Genomic DNA, 18,354 nt, shown 5'->3' with positions numbered 1-18,354 from the left:
ATTGAAGGTGAAGCCGAGGCGCGGCAAATGCGGCAGCGTCGCAAAACGAAGAATTCATCTCGACGTTTCTCAGGCAGCGCCCGGCTGGGTCCTCTGGATCCCAGAGCAAGTCAAAAACGGAGTTAGCTGGCCTTGGCGCGCACTCAGTCGAGAGCTGGCATCTGCCCTTCGCGACATTTCTTCCTTAACAGAATCACAACGTCTTTTACCATCTGCCTCCGAGAGTCCAGCGTAGAAAGATTCACTAAAAAGGCGTCTGAGACGCTTCTTAGGTCTCAAAGAGCTCGCGGTCGCTCTCTGGAAACTGTCCAGAGGGCGGTCACCGCAACACGAGACAACAGCGCCACATACAGCAAGCAGCGCAGCGTATGGAGCTGCGCACTGATTGACATCCTTGCCGGCGCGCCCAACGCACCTTCGCATCGAGAGATCCGCCTAAAACGGCTCGAAAACGTTTCTCGCAGCCTCTACAGGCCTCTGCCGTCCTCGGCATAGACTCGGACGACAGTCTCTGCGCACAGAGGTTGATATCCTCGCAGAGACTCCTTGACAAAGCGATGCATGGAGCGCCTTGCGAACTTTACTTCATCGCACACGGCAACACTAGAGAAGTGAGACAGCGAGCAGACACTTCGCGGCGCCGTCGGAGTCGCGCCGCCTTTCATTCTTCGCGCACCGCTTCATTCGGGCCTTCCCCTTCAGAGACAGAAGCTTCTTCCGCCTCGCTTTTCTCTGGGTCGGCGCCCGCCTTGTCCAGCGGAGGCACCTGCTGGATGTACGTACACTTCGGGTACGCGCTGCAGCCGACGAAAATGCCGCGCGAGTGAACGCGCAGCTTCAACTCGCCCTCGCCGCAGCCCGGGCATGGCGGCGGCCGAAACCCAGAAGTCTGCGCAATAAAAGCGGAGGCATCCGCGGGGGAGGACGCAGAAGGTGCCGACGGCGACTTGGGCACTGAAAGACAGAGCGGAGACTGCGGCGGCGACGCAGGCGAACAAGAGGGAGAAGCAGAAGTCGTCCGGGATGGCGCGACGACGTGAGCGGCGTTTTGTGATGACGACACCTCACCCGCTGCAGGTTGCGCTCTGCTGGCGTGACTTGCATGTCTCTGGTTGCCAGTGTTTTGCGTGCGGTCTTTGCTTTCACTGTCTCCCGGCTCGTCGGCGCCTCCGGCCGTTGGGTTCGCTCCTGGCCCCCGCGCGTCGTGACTCGACGTCGTTTGATTTGCGCGCGCGGCTTCTGGTGTCGCTTCTAGTTTTTGAGAAGCTTTTTCTTCGTTTTGGGGTTCGTGCGAGGCAGGAGCGGCGTCGCCAAAGATCATAGTGGCGAGCGTCTGCTCGAGGGCGTCGCGGATTTGTTTCGGGGGAATTTTTTCTGATTTTTCGATGTTTTCCTTCAGCTGCGACCAAACGGTCTGCACAACGGCCACCCAGTCCCCGCGGCGACCGGCGACCGCGTCGAGGGCCTCCTCCAGCCGCGCCGTGAAGGCCGCGCTCACAAATGTGGGCACCGAGGCCTCTAGAAACGCCGACACCAACCGGCCGCGCGGCGACGGCACCAACGCGCCGCGGCGACGCCCGTGCCGCGCGCGCGGAGAGCCGGGAGGCGCAGCGGACGACGGCGCGGGCTGGCGAGGCGCGTGCGCGGAACCCTGAGAGGCTCGCGGGTACACGTAGGCGCGGTCGTAGAGTGAAGCAATCACCGAGGCGTACGTCGAGGGCCTCCCGATCCCGAGGCGCTCCAGGGCGTCAATCAGTGAAGCTTCGGAGAACCGTGGCGGCGGACGCGTGAAGTGCTGCAGCGCATAAAATTCCAGCGCGCCCGAAAGCACCGGCAAGCCCACTTCAGATTCCACAGGCGCCACAGGCGGCCGCGCAGCCGACGGAGATGCGAGAGAGCAGGGCGACCCCGGCGAAATGGAGCACAGCGAGTCGAGCGAGAACGACGAAGCACAGGCGGGGTAGGAGCCGGCGGAAGACCGTGAATCCCGCGGATGGAAGACGTGCGCGACTCCAGGCGCCGCCTCGAAGAAGGCGAAGATCTCAGACGACGCCGAGCGAGTTGCATCGCCTGCGCCGGCCTCGCTTGTCGGGCGCGTCTCCTGCTCTCCCTCGTGGTCGCCGTCGTCGTCCTGGGGGTCGCCCTCCTCGCTCTGTGACTCGTGCGCCGACGCCTCTTGCGGCGTTGCAGCTGCAGCGGTGCGACGGAGCGCCGCCTGCGCGGAGGCGAAGTCGTACACGCTCAAGTAGCCCTCGAACGCCACTCGGCGGACTTCCGCTTCAAGGCGCGTGTCGCTCGCCTCGGCGCCCTCCCCGCGCTGGCTTTTGCCTCGTGCGGCGCGCCGGCGCGTCTGGGGCTCTCCCGGCGCGTCTCCGTCGCCTTCGTCGCCCTCTGCGTCGCCCCCTTCGGAGGCCGCGGCGTCTGGCGCCAGGGCGGCGCTGGGCTCCTCCGCGGCGTCCGCGGATCGCGGGGCGGCTGTCAGCGCGAGGCGTAGGGACTGCCGCACCGCCGGAGACATCTGCGAGGCGACGGCGCGCCTCCAAATCAGCTCGTACAGCGCGAGGTGTGCGTCGGTTAACCCGCCAGGAGCCTCGGCGTCGACAGCCACCGCACCGCGATCTTCCTGCTTCGCATCGCTGGCGCGAGCGGTGAGAGAGCGACGCAGGTCCTCAGGCCGGAGACTGAAGCAGAAAGACAAGTGGCGAAACACGAAAGCGCGGCTGAAAACTGCGTGGAGAAAGCGCGTTCGGCACAAGCACGTCGATCGGAAGGCCTAGGAGAGGCGGATGCAGGGTTGGGAGTCGAGAGACGTGGGGAGAGAGAGACGCAGACGAGGCAAGCGGAGGAAGGCGGAAACGCGACTCAGCTCGACAGCTCGAAGCCGGAGGCCAGGCCAGGCATGCGGCGGCGATGATCACACAAGAGAGAGAAAGAGAGAAAGCGTGAAGAGGAGCCGTACGGGCCGACGAGAGAACCCGCGAAGCCAGACACAGAAGCACAGCAGAAGACGCGAGGAGAGTGAAACACGGGGCCCCCCCGGAGCGCATGCAAAACACAGACGCCAGCAGAAGTAGCACGCTGACGCTCTCTGGTGCTGGACAGGCGAAAGGCCCTCCGCAGACGAGGCGACGCAGTTGGCAATCGCGGTGTCTGCTGAACCTCACGAGACGGCCTAAAATGTGAGCAAGAACCTAAGAACGCAACACATGCCAGGCACGCGGGGCTACGCTCGTGCAACGTACCTGACGTCCGTGGGGCGGATCGCTTCGTGGGCTTCTTGCGCAAAGCGCGGCGCCTCAGTTTTCGAGTTTCTCCGTCTGTGCGGCTTCAGCGCATCGCCCTCCGCCCGGCGGCCTGCTTCCGTGCCCTCGTCCTCTCCGCCCTCTGCATCTTCAGGCCGCAGGAACTCAGGAGGAAAGGCCGAGGCGACGAAGCGGCGGACGTCGGCACGAGCCGCCGCGGAGAGCCGCGAGCTGTCTGTGCGCATGTAAGTGATGAGGCCGCCGAGACCGCCAACGCCCTCGTACAGCGCCTGAGGGAAGGCGCAGACTCACACACAAGCAAAAACATCGGATATTCGCAGCGAAATCGAAGTGTGCGAAGCAGACAGCGAGCGAGGCTCGCACCGGAGCTAGGATGCGAAAAATGGTTGCGCGCCAGACGGAGAAAAAGAGAATGAGAGCGAATAAGAGGGAAATCACGGCGAGTCCCCGACCGAGAGAGGGGACGCCGCCCGCCCCAGGCTAGGAAGGCGAAAAGGAGCGGGCATGAACTGCTGAGGAGACTAAACACGCGGCTCAGACTGAGAGTCCGCCGCCGCAAGGGGAGGGTGCGCAGATCCCCTGCGCGAGTCTCCATAGGCGAGACCAGGACGGCGCTGAAGGTGCGTACTGCTGAACTGAATACCTGGGCGAGTCTCATGGTCGCGGCTGGCGAGAAGCCGAGGAGGCGCGCGGCGGCTTGTTGGAGCGTCGCTGTTCGGAAGGGCGCAGGGGGCGAGAGGAATGAATAGGAGACTGCCACGCGGCCGCGATTGAACTGCATCTCTCTTAGGGCTTCCAGCACTTTGCGTGTCTCCTCCGCGAGGCCCTCGCGCCCGTCCTCGTCAGCAGCGGTCTCAGCGTTCGATTCGCCGCCTCGGTTCATCGCACGCGCCTCCTCGTTTCGCCCGCAACCGGTGCCTTTTCGCGTCTCTGCGGCGGCTTCTGCGTCGCGGGGCTCTCCCCTGCCGTCGCCCTCTTTTTTGAGCGGCTCAGAGGATGTGCCCCCGCCGGCGCCCTGGCTGTCGGGATCGATGCCTGCGTCGCGCCTCAGGGTCTCCTCGGGGGCCGCTAACTCGTTTGGGCGCTGAGGCGGCAGCGCAGCTGCGGAGCCCGAGCCGAGCGCCGACCCGCCATCGGGCGAAGAGGGCAAAGAAGGCGAGGCGGAAGGCCCCGATGCGGGCGCCGTGGAAGGGACGAAAGGCTTGCCCTGAGGAGACAAGGAGGGCGAGACGGTGCGAGGCGTAACTACCAACAGTCCACCGGCTTCGGAAGAAAACGTAATAAATAAATTACTGTTCTGACTCATCTGAACAGCAAGCAGTCCGTACCGGAAGACTGCTGAGCGCCCGCAGGCTTCATAGGCGCGTCGCACGTACCTTGAAGCGCGTGAGCGTCATGTTGAGAGTCACGTGCGTCGGGGCCTTGCCTCCGCGTCTCCCGTCTTCCGCCCCGCGTCCCTGGGGTCGCCTCCTGGGGCCTGCGTCGCCATCTGCGTCCGCGCCGCCTTCGCTGAGCGCGTCGGCAGGGCCTGTAGGCCTGCGGCGGGCGCCGCAGACGAGAGTGACTTGCGCATGCACCGAGGCGAATGCGCGCGGGCGGAAGGCCTCGACAGCCGCCTCGCGGTCGGCGAGGAGCTTCAGCGCCGCGGATTGAACTCGCCCGGCGCTCTTGCTCCCCGGCAGCTTCCTCCACAGCAGCGGCGAGAGGGAGAAGCCCGCCTGAGGCCACAGATGCACACACCCGGATCGCCCAAAGGGCCGTTCACAGCGCAGGGAAGAAGGCGCCCCTCCGCGCCGGTTCGACTGCGGAAAAGCCCGCCGACACGGGATACGACGCAGGTCACTCAAAACGTACGTAGATAGTGTCTGCGTAGTACACCGAAGGCAGAAAGAGTTAGAATATACACGTCTGGATGTCCGAAGGACTAGAATAAATGTTGACTAGACGCTGCCTAAGGTGCGAAGAAAGAGGCGCAGCGGAGGCAGAGCGGAGAAGCGAGCTAGAGAGCTGCGGAGCTCCGCGAGACCTCTGCGAGGCTGGCGCACCAGGAAGTCGATCGCAAGGCGCGCGAGGTACGCGCGCACGAGGTCGGCGTCGAGGCCCTGAAGCTTCACTTCGTCCTCCCCCCTCTCCTCAGGTCGGTCCTCCCGCCCTAATTTGCATCGCGCGATGTCGAGAGCCTCGTCGTCTGCAAGCTTTGGCTGCGCCTCCCCCCTCGCCTCGTTCTCGGCTTCTGAGTTCGCATGCCTTCCACGTTGGGGGTCCCCCGCCTCGCGAGCGCGCTCAGGATCGGCGTCTCTCTCAGCGCCGTCGCTGTCAGCAGCGTCGCCGGCAGCCGTCTTCCCCAGAATCGCCTGCCTCACGGCGGCCTCTGTGAGCTCCAGGAGGCGCACGCGGCAGACGCTGCCGATCCGCGAGAGAAGACTTCGCGACGAGGGCGGTGGCAACGCGGCGTCTGGCGAGGATACAGCGGAGGTCTCGGCTTCTTGTTGACGCTTGAGCGACTCGTAGATGTGCCAGGAAATGGCTTCGCCCTCGCGGTCGGGATCGGTGCACAAAAAGAGAGTGTCTATACACCCCACGTCGTCAAGCACCTCTCGAAGCGTGCGCAGGAGGAACGACGCGTCTTCGCTGCCCTTCGTAAGGCCGTCGGATTCCGCCTTCCTCCGTCGCCGCTTTGAGGCATTTGAGGTGTCGCCGCCCGCGCCCGTCTCACCGTCGCCTACCGTATCTGTGACTGCAGCCGGCGCACGAGCCGAAGGCCGCGACGTGGGGGTCGAGGCTACAGAGGGCGAAGAGGCGGGTGCTGCGGCGGACGCGCGAGCCAGAGGGACAGGAGGGCCTTCCACGGGCTCCCACGTGAACGAGACAGTCTCCTCGCCAACCTGGACGGCGCCTGCGCGGAACCGAAGCAGACAAAGCGGAGACTCGAAAGGCCATCTGAAACGGAAATGCTGGCACGTAGACTTGGAGCTGAAGAATGCCGACACTACATGCAGACTCACGACTTGCCTCCACACCTTCCCTGCTCCGCTTTATTCGCTCTCGCGCGCGCCATGCGGCTGTTCCTCCGCAGCTTCTTTTCATCCACGACTCGCTATTCCTTTCTGTCTTCTCCCCTGCTTCTTTAGTTTTGTGTCCGGTGCTTCCTACCGAGAGTGCGCTTAAGTTGCCGTACGTGACCCTTCGTCGCGCGCACGTGGAAGACGGCGCCGTCTGTCTCGGCCTCAAGGAACTTGGCGATCGTGCGCGCCTTCGCCGGCGACTCTACCAGCACCAGGTGGGCTCGCCGCTGCGGAGGATTCCTCGCGTGCGCGTCCGCTGTCGCCCTCGCCCCCATATTCTCCGCCTCAGCATGCGCCGCCGCATTCTCGGTGCGGCACGCCGCAGACGGAGTCGATGCGCGTGATACTCGATTCAGTTTGGCAAACGAAGGACGCCTGGCCTTCACCGCCTTCTGCGCCGCCTGCTCTGCGACCGCTCTGGCTGGGGCTCGCCTCCGGATCCGCGGCGTCTGTGGGTCGCCGGCGGCGCCCTTTTCGCAGCATTCTCCCTTCCCTCCCTTCCATCCTTTCATTTCCCTTGAAACGTCTTCCTTCCGCTCCTTCTCGGGTGCGCTTCGCCCTGCCTTGCCTCTCGGATTTTCCGGTTTTCCGCGCCGCGTGGGACGCTTGTGCGTCTGGCGGACGGCGGCCAAGCGAGTCGCGCTAGCTGCACGAGCGAGTTGGGCTCCAACCCGCACCCGGCCCTCGGCTCCGCGACCGCGGTCGGCGAAGAGCGACCCCAGCTGCTGAGCGCGAAGGCCGTCATGGGCGCGGTCCCGGAAGAACGGGGACGTGGCTGAGCTGAGACACGGAGACTGAGGCTCGCGAGGAGGGTGGGGGCCGAACGCGGAATCCATAAACGAAGGGATGGCGAATGCCGCCGTCCACGACGAAGAAGACGTAGTAGACCCACACTGCCCCGAAGCCGGGCAGGTGTACGGACACCAGGAGGAAAAGTGTAAAGACGATGACCAGACTCGGTCAACGCACAAAGAAGGCGAGAAACTCGAAAAAGAAAACGACGCCGTGACCGGCAGCGAGGCAGGTGCCAAAGAGTCCGATAATGGAGCAAACGAAGGAGGGAAACGCGACTGAGGGGACGGGGAGACGCCAGAGGACGGCGTTCGCAGCTGGAAGGGAGACAGGCATCCCGAGAAAAAAGCGAAGCCAGGGCATGCATCAAAGCCTGTGGAAGTTACCAGGAGCTGCCGAGGCGCGGCGAGCGTCCTCACACTTCTGCCGCGACTGTGCGCGATGGAGAGCGAAAAACAGCGGAGGAACAGGAGTGCGACAACAGTGAGAAGGGCACAGAGAAGAGGCCGCAGCGGGGGGCGACGAGCGCGACAGTGAACGAGAGCGGAGCGTCTCCTTCGATCTACCTCAGCCGAACAACAGACGCCGACGGTAGGATAAAGGATCCCGTCCGCCCGTCCGCCGCCCTCGTCGTTTTCTCCGCTTGCCTTCATCGTCTTCCTCTCCGCGTCATCTTCTCCTCCACAGATTCGCTCCGATGTTGTTCTTGATACTAGTCATACACACATATATGCATGAACATTTATGTTGATATGGACGAAAATGGACCTGCGACCCAACTGGGTGCATTCGCCGCCCGAAAGCTCTCCGTCTGCGGCCGCGCAGACTGCAAGCAGCTCTTCAGACGCCACTCAACAAAGGTCACGGTGTAAAACGAAGTCAGTTAAAGAGTCAAGTAGCAGACACACATACATTTCCGTCTTCGGGGCGCATTGCTCACGGGTGACCTCGCGGTGTACGGACGCGTCGCCTCAGTCTCAAGTCGCCGCGGGAGGCTCCAGATCAACAGAAACACAGCGCGGCGTAGATAGACATTTCCGAACAAAAAGGGCTAGCAGTCCCTTCTGTGCTAGCAGACGAAGCCTGGCTCTTGCGGCGAACCGTCACAAAGGTCTGTGGGCCAGTTGGCATGCGACGACAGCCGCCAGCAGCACTTCGTGGCGATGTCTTCATCGACGTCACCACGAGAGGAATGGAGACATCAGCTGACGCAGCGAGACTCTCATTCGAAGTCCCTTGTAAAGCCCAAAACTGGGGTCTTTATAAACCGGTGAAACAACGGTGTTTGTGAATTTTCAGAGTGCGTAGATAGAACGCGTGAAGACAGCTCACGTTGCAGTGTAGATACGCTGGCGCGAAGTTGTCGGGCTACATGCACTGGAAGGTGTGCCTGCTTAGTCTGGATATGGCAAAAAAAGAACAAAACAGGAAGCTAACAAGAAATTACGTAGACAAAAACCGTGCCGGTCTTGTTTCTGGCCTCGGGACGCGTACGGAAGGTTTTCTGCGTGGAAGCTGTGCTCCTCTTTGTGAACTGTGTCACCGCCACATTGTCTTGTATTATTCCTCTCGATCTTGCGGCAAGCTGCCCTCCAGCCGCTGATCACCAAGGGAAAACCTGCTGATTTCGCCATAACTTTGGTATTCTCTTTGAGCTAACGTTTTTTCAGATGGTTCGACGCCCTCCTGCGGCGTCCCTGTTCAGTCCAAGTCGCGCGACTCCTCTATATTCTGTTTCTGCGTCGTCTCACGACTCCAGCTTCAAGTTCCAGGACCAGAGGAGTCGAGGGACGTGCTTCCTCTGCTCCACCAGCGTAAATGGCGCTCCAGAGAAGAATACGAGTGCATTTCGCTTCGCCGATGGAGCTCTGAATGTACTAGACGACTCTGCGCAGCTCTTTGCCGTAGGGCACCCATGGAGCCCAGCGTTGATGTGGGGTCTTCGCGTGAGTCCTCTTCAGCACAGCTCTCGTCGAGTTCTCCCTCGTTGGTCTCCCTCACTCCGTCTGGTCGCCTCTCATCGTCGTCTGCCCCCCGGTCTCTGGCGCCGTCTGCTTCTCGTCTCGCTGCGGACTGTTCCTGTCTCCCTGGCAGCGGGAGCTCAGGCGCCTCCCGGGCCCAAACTCTGCCGGCGCGCAGGTCGCGAAAGAGAGCCCACGTGGAAGCCTGCATCCCCGTTATTGTTCTCAATGATGAAGAGGAAGAAGACCGGCGCGGCGATCGAACCGCAGAGCAGGACTGCTTTGTCCTAACCGTCTCGGATAGCGGCGTCTCCTCGGCGCTTCCCGCCAGCGGCAGGGCCCGTCGAGCCCGCGGGGCGAAGGAGGGCAGGGAGGGTCACCCCAGCCGCTCAGCACTCGACGCTTCCTGCGTGAAGCCGCCCTCCCCTCGTTCTCCATCGGGCTCTGCGCCGACTCCCCCCAGTTCCAGTTCGACGGCGCTTACTCAAGCGGCCACGCTCCCCGCGCCTCCAGCAGGCGATCGCCTCGCGGCCCCTGGGGCACCTGGGCCCCGCCCCGGACCCCGAGGCCCGAGCGAGTCAGGAACCAAGTCGTCCGAAGGCGACAGGAGCTTCTGCGGGGCCCAGGACGGAGGCGGCCGAAGCTCCGAAGCGCGCCGGGAAGGCCCCGCGACGGCGCGGCGACCGGCGGGCGCGGAGGCAGAACGCTGCCCCCCTCGCCACAGAGGGAACGGCCTGGACGTCCACGCCCGCCGCGCGCAGTCCCGTAGTGCAGGCGAAGACGCGCGAGGCTGTCAAGCCTCTGCGGCGGCCACGGAGGGCGGCGAATCAGAAGGCCGCGCCGAGGCTGAGACCCCCTCGAGCGCGCTTCCAGGCACGGAGGCGCAGGCCCTGCGGAGTGGGCACGCAGGTCAGTTGCATGGCAGTGCAGGCCCAACACCGACCGCGCCGTCATTCGACCCGAGGCGCCCTGAGGACGAGGCGAGCTCCGCGGTGGCGCAACGTGAGAGAGACGCATCTGCGCCACGTGCGCCTGCCTCTCAACAGACGCTGAGGGCGCCGGTCTCTACGACGCGCGCGAGACAGCGCGCAGAAGAGGATGTAGAACGCACGCGGAGTCCAGCGGTGCGTGTGGATCCTGGCGAGCGAGAGTGCGAACGGGAGGCTGAAGCAGGACGCGAAGTCGATCTCGGTTTCCACGCAACGGCAGACTCAGGAAGCGTTCAACTGCAGCTCACGGCGTTTGCATTTCGCGCGGAGACCGCCGAGGCTTCCCGGGGTTCCTCGCGCGAGAAGGAGAGCCAAGGTGCCTCCGGGGGCCCGCCGAGAGACCTCGGGCGCGACGCTGCGCAGGCGCGACCAGCGCGAGGAGAAGAGGCGAGGCGATGCGTCGAGAGGAGCGAAGATAGCGAATGCGGGCCTGAGGGTGAGACGGGCGATACTCCGCGGAGGCGGGAGGAAGCTGACCGCGACGCGCGCGGCGACGAGAGAGCTGAGACGCAAGGAGAGGCGGGGAGTCTGCGGGCGACTGGCGGGCCCCGGCGACGGCGCAGAGACACGGAAGGAGACAAGAGCAACGACAAAGAGAAGGCGAAGCGCGGCCGCAGAGGGGGGGCGCACCTAACCGCGGGGAGAGGAGAAGCTTTCCAGGAGCGAGCAGGGAGCGCAGCCAAACAGGGGGAGGAGGGGGCTGCCTCAGAAGGCCAGCCAGAGCGCCGCGGAACTTCGGCACAAGAGCCGGTCGGCGTCGCCGCCGAGGCGCGCGAAGAGTCGGTGTCGCCAAGCGCGAACGACTCCGCCTCCACAGAAGGCGGCGAAGCAGACCGCAAGGCCTTCCTCCTCCCCGCAGCGGGCACCCGACGCGCAGGCCGCGGCCGCCCCAGGAAGCCTCGGGCGTCCCCAAGCGCGTCGTTCGCAAGCTCATCGCCGTCCACTGCAGCTGCTGCCGCCTCGCCACCGGCCGCGCTCTCGTCTCCTTCCTCGGCACACGCCCGCGCGTCAAAAAAACAGAAGACAGAAAACACTCGGAAGGCCGCAACGGCGCTAACGACTTCGCGGCTCCTCCTCGCGATTTCACAGTCTCCGCAGGTTCGCGTTGTTTTGTTCTGCTGAAAGGCTCGGAAGTCGTGTCGCCACTCGATCGTATGTATGCGTTCCCAGTGCTCCTCTCGGAGAGAGAGGCATCGTCTTGCAGCACAGAATTGTGTTTTGAGGCATCTACACGTTTGCCTGATTCGTCGTGGCCAAGTCTGCCGTCGCAGCGCATATGCGTCCTCGGCATGTATCTCCGAACGCAGCCGTTTCGTTTCGATTCGCGCTCCCTCGGTCGGGGTCTAGGCTGCTTTCTCCGTGTGTCTGTGTGTCGGTGTGCAGGAGCCCAATGAGGCCGCGGCTCTCGCCCAGCAGGCCCGCGAGAGGCTGCTGGCAATCGCGCGGACGCAGGAGAAGCTGCGGCACGAGCAGCGGCATCTGCTTTCTTTCCTCTGGCGCCTGCAGCAGCGAGAGGATGGGTGCGAGCGCGATGAATGCGCAGCCGAAAGCCTCGAGCTCGGCAAATCCCAAGAAGGTGCGCACCCGTCAGTCAAGGGCCCAGCGCCGAGAAGCGGCGCAGATCTCCCTGCGACCGGGGCGAACAGCGATGCGGAGGGAGGCGCTTTCGCGCAGCCAGAAGGTGCGGTAGAACCGCTCGCGATGCAGAGAAAAGAGAGAGCGGGCGCGGCAAAAGTCGAGAAGCTCGAGCCTGGCGCCCAGCCGGCCCCAGAAGACGCCACGCGGGTCAGAGCCACCGAACGAGAAGACGCTGAGGGTCAACGAGGCCTTCCGGAGACATTAGTGTCGGGAGGCAGCCGAGATGCCTTTTCTGCGTTTCTCTCGTTCATGACGAATGCCATTCTGTACCCCGATGAACAAGAGCTTCTCCTGCTGCAGCTGTCTGAACTGTCGCGCCTTCCGTTCCCGAAGCCTCAGCGGTTTCCTCTTCGCGCGTCGCAGTCCCTTCGGTCTTCTCCTTCTCCCCCTTCCTCCTCCTCTTCTTCCAGGCCTCCCTCTGCGTCATCATCTGCTTTGTCTTCTGCTTCGGGTGCGGCCTCGCCGTCTCTGCCTGCAGCCTCGCCGGCGTCAGTCGCGCCGGCGGCGTCTCCGCGGAGTCCCTCCAGGGACGGGGGGGAGGTCGCACAGGGCGGGGCTCCGCAGCCGCCTCCTGCAGCGGCGTCGCCGCCGTCGCTGTGGAGCTTGGCGAGCGGCCGAGCCGCTTCGAGGCGCGGCCTCTTTCTGCCGCACACGTGTTCGTTCTCTTTTGCTCCTTGCGCCGCTGGGGAGTCGCCGCGCACTTCTTCTTCTGCTTCAGCGGCTGAGAGCCCGCTGGTTGAACCCTGGAGCCTCGGGGGGGTGGTGCCCGGGGTCGGCACGAACGCGGCGGCGGGGGACGAGCCGGATGAGAGCGACTACGACGCGGGCACCACCACAGAGGAAGATGAAGACGCTGTCACCGTGGAGGAACCCGACGAGGGCAAGGAGGACGGGGAGGAGTCTCCTGCGTCTGGCAGGGAGCGCACGCCTTGTGCGTCGCCCTTGGCGGCTCGCGACGACGCGGAGAAGGTCCAGCGGCGGCAGGGTCGAGACATGAACCGAATGGAGTTTCTTCTGCGGATGCATTTGAGTGGGGCGCCGCCAGCAGTTGAAGCGGAGGATTTTGTTGTTGTTGGCGGACCGCTGCAGCCCGCGCTCGGCGCAGAGCCTGCCAGAAAGGGAGATAAAGAAGGAACTTCTTTCGCGGCGACACAGGGTCAAGGTGAGGACGGAGAAGGGCACGCGAGTGCGAAGCTGCACAACGACGGGCCTGCAGCGGCCGAGAGCGTGGAGGGACGCGAGGGACTTTCAGCCCTGCCGGTTGCGGCGGCTAGCCAGCCCGAGGAGTCGTCCGCCGCGTGCACGTCTGCTGCGCCTCGCTCTCGCGTCCCTCCGTGCCATTTGGCTTCTTCTTCTGTCGGGTGTCTGCCGGCGTCTCTTCCGCCTTGTCTCTGGCCCCCCTCGAAGGCGTCTCTCGACTCGCTTGCCTGCCCTTTTTCTTCGCTCTCGCGGCGCGCCCCGGAGCTCGCGAAGGGCGCCCGCAGGGGGGACTGCATCGCGTCGTGGCTGGCTTGCCTGCCGGCCGCCGTGAAGGCCTTCTTTCCCTCGCCGCGTGTGCAGCTGCAGTTCGCGCGGCACCAGGCGCCCGCGGCGATGGCGCGCGCCTTCGGGGAGCTGCGGGCGACGGCGCAGGAGGCCTGGCGACGGCGCGACGAAGAGGAAAGTCTGAGTTGCTTCTTCTTGCACCTGGTCCTCGAGGCCCGGCTCCGCTGCGCCCGCGCCGACCGCACGTGCGCATGCGCCGCCTACTTCGAAGTCCCCACTGACTCCCAGCGTCCCGCAGTCAGCGCAGACCAGACGGCTGCGCCAGACGAGGCGGAGGTCGCGCGACCGCGAGGCGAGGCGCGTTCGCCGCAAGAGAGTTCGCGGGGGGAGAGAGAGCCGCGGGGGGAGAGAGGTGACGAGCCTCAGCGCACAGGCCGAGCCGCAGAGCAGGAAGGAGAAGAGGAGGACGAAGAAGGTCGGACTCAGGAGGGTGTTGAGGAGGAGGAGGAAGCAGCGTGCGCCGTCGGGAAGGGCGACTACTCGCTGCGCGCGGCTCGCGGCCAGGACGGTGGCGCAGAAAATGGAGACCCAGGGGCGGAGCGAGACGCCAGCACAGCGAGGATGGGTTCACCGGAAACCACGCCTCCGCCTGAGCGCCAACCGACGCCAGGAGCTCCGGCAGAAGGCTCCCCAAGCCATGCGCTTCCTCCTCGTTCGTGTGTGCCCCTTCTGTCGGCCGTGTCTCTCAAAGCGCCTCCTTTGGTCGGGTCTCGTCCCCTCCCTGAGGTCGGCTCCGCCTCCGCTGGCCGCGGCGCCTCTCCGGGGTCGCTCTCGCCTTGGTCGCGTTCTCGCGTGTCAACGTGGATCGCCTCTTTTCCTTCCTCGCAGCCGCGGAAGGCGTCCGACCGCGTCACGCTCGCGCGCCTCGTCCGGCAGCATACAGCCGAGGCGCAGCGTCCTCTCGAGGGTGAAGCCAGGGCGTCTCCGTCCGCGCCCCTCGCGCCGTTGTCTCCGCCGTCTTCTTCGGCGCCTGCTATCTCCTCCCTCCTGCCGCGGGCGTCCGGCGCGTGCCCCGGCCGCGCTTCCGCGTCCTCGGCTCCATCCGCTGGGCTCTCTGCTGGGGGGTCGCCGAGCCTCGCGGAGGTTGAGCTTGAGTGCGACGCCGATCGCGCGGCTCGCTCGCCTTCACGGAGCGTCTCGCCGTCTTCTCTCTCTTCTGCGTCGTTCATGTCTGCGAAGGAAGAAGAAGGCAAGCAAGTTCCCGACGGAGCGGGGGAGGCACGCGAGCCAGTGGCGGGAATCGGCGAAGGAAGCATGCGGCAGCAGCGCGAAGGCGAGGAAGAAGACCCGCTTGGCGACGAGGGAGAAGAAGACCCGCTTGGCGGCGAGGGAGAAGAAGACCCGCTTGGCGGCGAGGGAGAAGAAGACCCGCTTGGCGACGAGGGAGAAGAAGACCCGCTTGGTGACGAGGGAGAAGAAGACCCGCTTGGCGACGAGGGAGAAGAAAACCCGCTTGGCGACGAGGGAGAAGAAGACCCGCTTGGTGACGAGGGAGAAGAAGACCCGCTTGGTGACGAGGGAGAAGAAGACCCGCTTGGCGACGAGGGAGAAGAAGACCCGCTTGGCGACGAGGGAGAGGCCTCTTGCAGAGGCAACGGCGAAGCGAGGGGCTCGCAGCGAGGCGAGCGTGAAACCAGGGTATTTGGCCGCGAGGATGGAGCCGTCCCTCAGGGTAGATGCGACAGATATGTGGCTGAAGAAGAGGACAGAAACGACTCCATCGATGACGAGGAGGTTTCCTTTCAAGCGGAAGAAGACGACGACGAAGTCGAGGAACTCGCGTGCGTCATTGTCGGTGAGAAGGTCGCCCGACAGCACTCCGTCACAGAACCGCGCGAGGCTTCGGGGCGAGACGCAGGAAAGCCAAAGGCGAACTCGAGCGAGGACGACGCGCGAGCGTCTGCAGGAGCTCAGCGAGACGCCGGGCGCTGGGCGCCTCGGATCGCCGACGCCGTGCGAGGCGCCGCGGCCGCGGCCTTCACGATCCTGTCGCCCAGAGCTGAAGCGGCACGCGAGATCGCGGTGCGCCTCGCGATCCCTGAAAGCCAGACGACGCCGCACACGCGGGGCGCGGACGCGCCCCGCGTGTGCGTGGAGGTCAGCGACGCCTCGCAGTCGCCCTCGCAGCATGAGACGCACAGGACGCTCACCGAGCGCGAGACGCGACCTGCTGATGAGGCGGCGTCTCGGAGGGCAGGAGAGAGAGAGAGCGAAAGGCCTGAGAACGTCGAGGAATGCAGCGCGCTGACTGGGCGAGATGAGAGTGCGCGCGGTGTGGATGACCTAGACGGAACAGGCGGAATCCCTACAGAGAGAAGGGGTTCACCGCTGGTGGCGTCCTCCTTCGGGGCTCGCATCTCCACGTCGCCCTGGCTCGCCACGCCTCCGCTGTCGCCCTCGTCTTCGTTGTCTCCTCGAGCCTCTCCTCCCGCTTCGCCTCGCCCCGCTCTCGCCATCCCCGCATCCACTCCCGCCACGTCTGCGTTGTCGCCGGGGCATCGTGCTTCCTCGTTCAGCGTCGGCTCGGTCTCTGCTTCCAGTCAGCCCCTCGCGTCGCTGCCTCTGCTCGAACGACTCAAAGTGCGTCTGGGTCTGAAGATGCCTCAAGCCTGTTTTCCCGAAACCCCTGCGGAAGCCGCGCGTGCCCGCGAGAGTCGTGGCAAAGACTCTCCGTCCGTCACAGGCGAAGCGCAGGCAGCTGAGGGCAGGGTGTCACTGGCTTCTTCGGGCGCCACGCCCTCGCGGACGTCTTCGCCTCCCTCGTCTTCCTCGCCGGCGGGTGGCGCCGTTTTTCCTCCTTCCCGACCGCCTTCCGTCTCTGCGTCTCTGGAGTCCTCAACGCCGGCGGCGACCTTCTCGCGTGCGTCTACGTCGGTTCCTTCGGGTGCGGCGGCCTCTGCGGGTTCGCATTTCTCCTCGGTGTTGAGCGAAATCGACTGGCGCAACGCTGACGCGGAGCTGGTGGCGCAGTTTGCGCGGCACTTTGGGCTGAAGTGCCGCTTACCCGACGGCCTCCTGCGCCGCCGCCTGCATCAGATCTCGATTTACCTCGTCGCCGAAGTCCTTTATCCGCTCTCCGCGCTCCCGCCGCACGACTTCCTCGGCGCGGAAATGCGACGACGCGAGGCGGAGGCCGCCCAGCGGCCGCAGCGCCGCGCCTCAGACGTCGGCGCCGCCGCCCCGGCGTGTGACGAGCTGCCCTCGTCGCTGGCATCGCAGGCGCCTCCGTCGCCCCGCAGAGGCGACTCGGACGAAAGCGCGCGCCGCGTGACTGAGAGCGGAGATATCGGCGCAGCGGAGGCTTCTCTAGAGACGGCAGGCAGGGCTGCGCATGCGGCAGAAAGCGAGCACGTGGGGCTTGCGTGCGAGGCGTCGGGAGGCTCGGGGAGAATGGAGGCGAAGGGCTGTGCGCCGCGGCAGCAGCATGCGACAGCAGAGACTGCGCGTGTTGAAGGCCGCGCGAGCTCACACGCAGTAGGGAGCTATAGGAGACGCACGCCAGCTTGCGAAGAGGAGGCAGAGAACTCAGACGCGTCTTCGGAGTCGCCGAGCGAAGGCACGAGAGCTGGAGCAGGAGGTGTGCAGACAGAGGGACTGCAAAAGAAGATGAGTCAGCAGCAAGGTTGCGGGCGAGGGGCGGCACCGCCGCGAAGCCAGGCCAACGCAGAAGATGAGACTGCGAGAAGAGAGAAGAGGCGGAAGGAGCGGAAAAAGGCGCGGGCAGCAGCTGAATCGACTGAGGGCGACGGGAGAAGAAAGGGCGAAGGCAAAAGGAGGAACGAGGAACAAGTCGATGTCTCCGCCGAGGCCATCCAAGCGGCCATCATGGAGCACGACGGGCTCTACGAAAAGCTCCTCACGCACCAACACGTGGAACTGAAAGAAGTTTATCTCCATCTCAGATGTCAGCGTTGCTCTGTCACACAGCCTAACCCCTCCATATGTATATGTATATGTCCCGGCTTCCACTATGTATAAATAGTCATGAAGAGACGGAGATATAGATGAGCATATGTATATCTATTCAGATACGTCATGACGGGTTGCGGATAGAGAATAGACTTGCACGACATTCGTCTGTATTTACTGCCACATATATACACACAATTAGATATATATATATATATATAATGAATATTTCCCCGCACTTAGTCATTGTGCGCTGTGACCATCTACGCTGGAGACACTCAGCAGGCGAAAGCCAAGGCCGACAGAGGGAGCCCAGAGTAGCGGAGTGGAGGATTCATGTCTCGTGCGAGTGGTAGGGCTGACGAGGGAGGACTTTGTGAATTTTTCTCTTCTCTTCCTTTCTCAGCGCGCGGACTCAAGGTCAGCATGGCGGCGACAAAGGCGTACCTGCAGGCCGCGGGGGTCTACTTCGCGACGCCGTGGAGAAACCAGCAGGGAGAGTGATTTTGTTTCAAAAGAAACGTTTTTTTCTTCTCTGCGCAGCCCCTGCTTTTTCACTGTGTTGAATGGAGGCGTGTATTTCCTGCCGGGGTGTTTTTTCGTGTTGTTCGCCATTCCCTCTGTTTGTGGCGTCTTGGGTCTCGCCTCTCAGTCTGTTCCTTGATTCAATCGGTCTAGATTCGGCGCCTTGGTCGCAGCACTTTCGTCTTTAACTGTTTTTTCTGCTTCCTCTCTTCTGCCGCCTTGATTGGGTCGCGGCGGAGGTATTTCAAGCACGGGGACTTTTGCATGTTTTCCTGTCAAGCCGGCGTCAGGGAGTCGGGAATGCTCAGAGGGCCGCGCTGGCCGTGGGCATACCCGATGTATCCGTTGATATATATATATATATATATATGCTTATAAATATACAGCTACGAATATATACGAAACAGCCGTAATTTTGTAATTTCACCGCGCTCGTGGACGGTCGCGGGCCTCCGCTCTGCCGATGAACTTTCGTGCTCCTGGGCAACCCGCCAAGCCCGCCGCAACACACAACGCTTCATTCAGAGGGTGCTACCCAAACTTATATATATATATGTATAATTAGTTTACATTAGCTTAGGGTTTAGGAATATGCAAGCTGCGAGAGATACAGACCTGTACAGGGGCCTACGGCGTCCATACGTGAGCATACTGGAGTCGACTTCTG

At 63.8% G+C, this 18,354-nt stretch overlaps 2 protein-coding genes across 2 annotated transcripts; one reads left to right on the top strand and one right to left on the bottom strand.

Moving 5' to 3' along the window:
* Nucleotides 1-661: 661 nt before the first annotated feature.
* Nucleotides 662-7,164, bottom strand: BESB_028370 (uncharacterized protein; the record flags this gene model as incomplete). The annotated part of the gene is made up of 6 exons (XM_029361511.1): nucleotides 662-2,681; nucleotides 3,243-3,532; nucleotides 3,907-4,470; nucleotides 4,640-4,981; nucleotides 5,309-6,159; nucleotides 6,417-7,164. 6 exons carry the CDS (start codon nucleotides 7,162-7,164, stop codon nucleotides 662-664), a joined length of 4,815 nt encoding a protein of 1,604 aa, XP_029215411.1.
* A 1,871-nt stretch (nucleotides 7,165-9,035) lies between these two features.
* BESB_028360 (uncharacterized protein) lies at nucleotides 9,036-17,666 on the top strand (the record flags this gene model as incomplete). The annotated part of the gene is made up of 3 exons (XM_029361510.1): nucleotides 9,036-11,168; nucleotides 11,454-17,157; nucleotides 17,569-17,666. The coding sequence occupies 3 exons, from the start codon at nucleotides 9,036-9,038 to the stop codon at nucleotides 17,664-17,666; spliced, it is 7,935 nt and encodes a 2,644-aa protein (XP_029215410.1).
* Between the last annotated feature and the right edge of the window lie 688 nt (nucleotides 17,667-18,354).

The sequence above is a fragment of the Besnoitia besnoiti genome (genome assembly GCF_002563875.1).
Source record: "Besnoitia besnoiti strain Bb-Ger1 chromosome Unknown contig00015, whole genome shotgun sequence".
In the NCBI taxonomy this organism is placed as follows: Eukaryota; Apicomplexa; class Conoidasida; order Eucoccidiorida; family Sarcocystidae; genus Besnoitia; species Besnoitia besnoiti.
The sequence above is the reverse complement of the archived record's forward strand: the minus strand, read 5'-3'. Positions and strand labels throughout refer to the sequence as shown.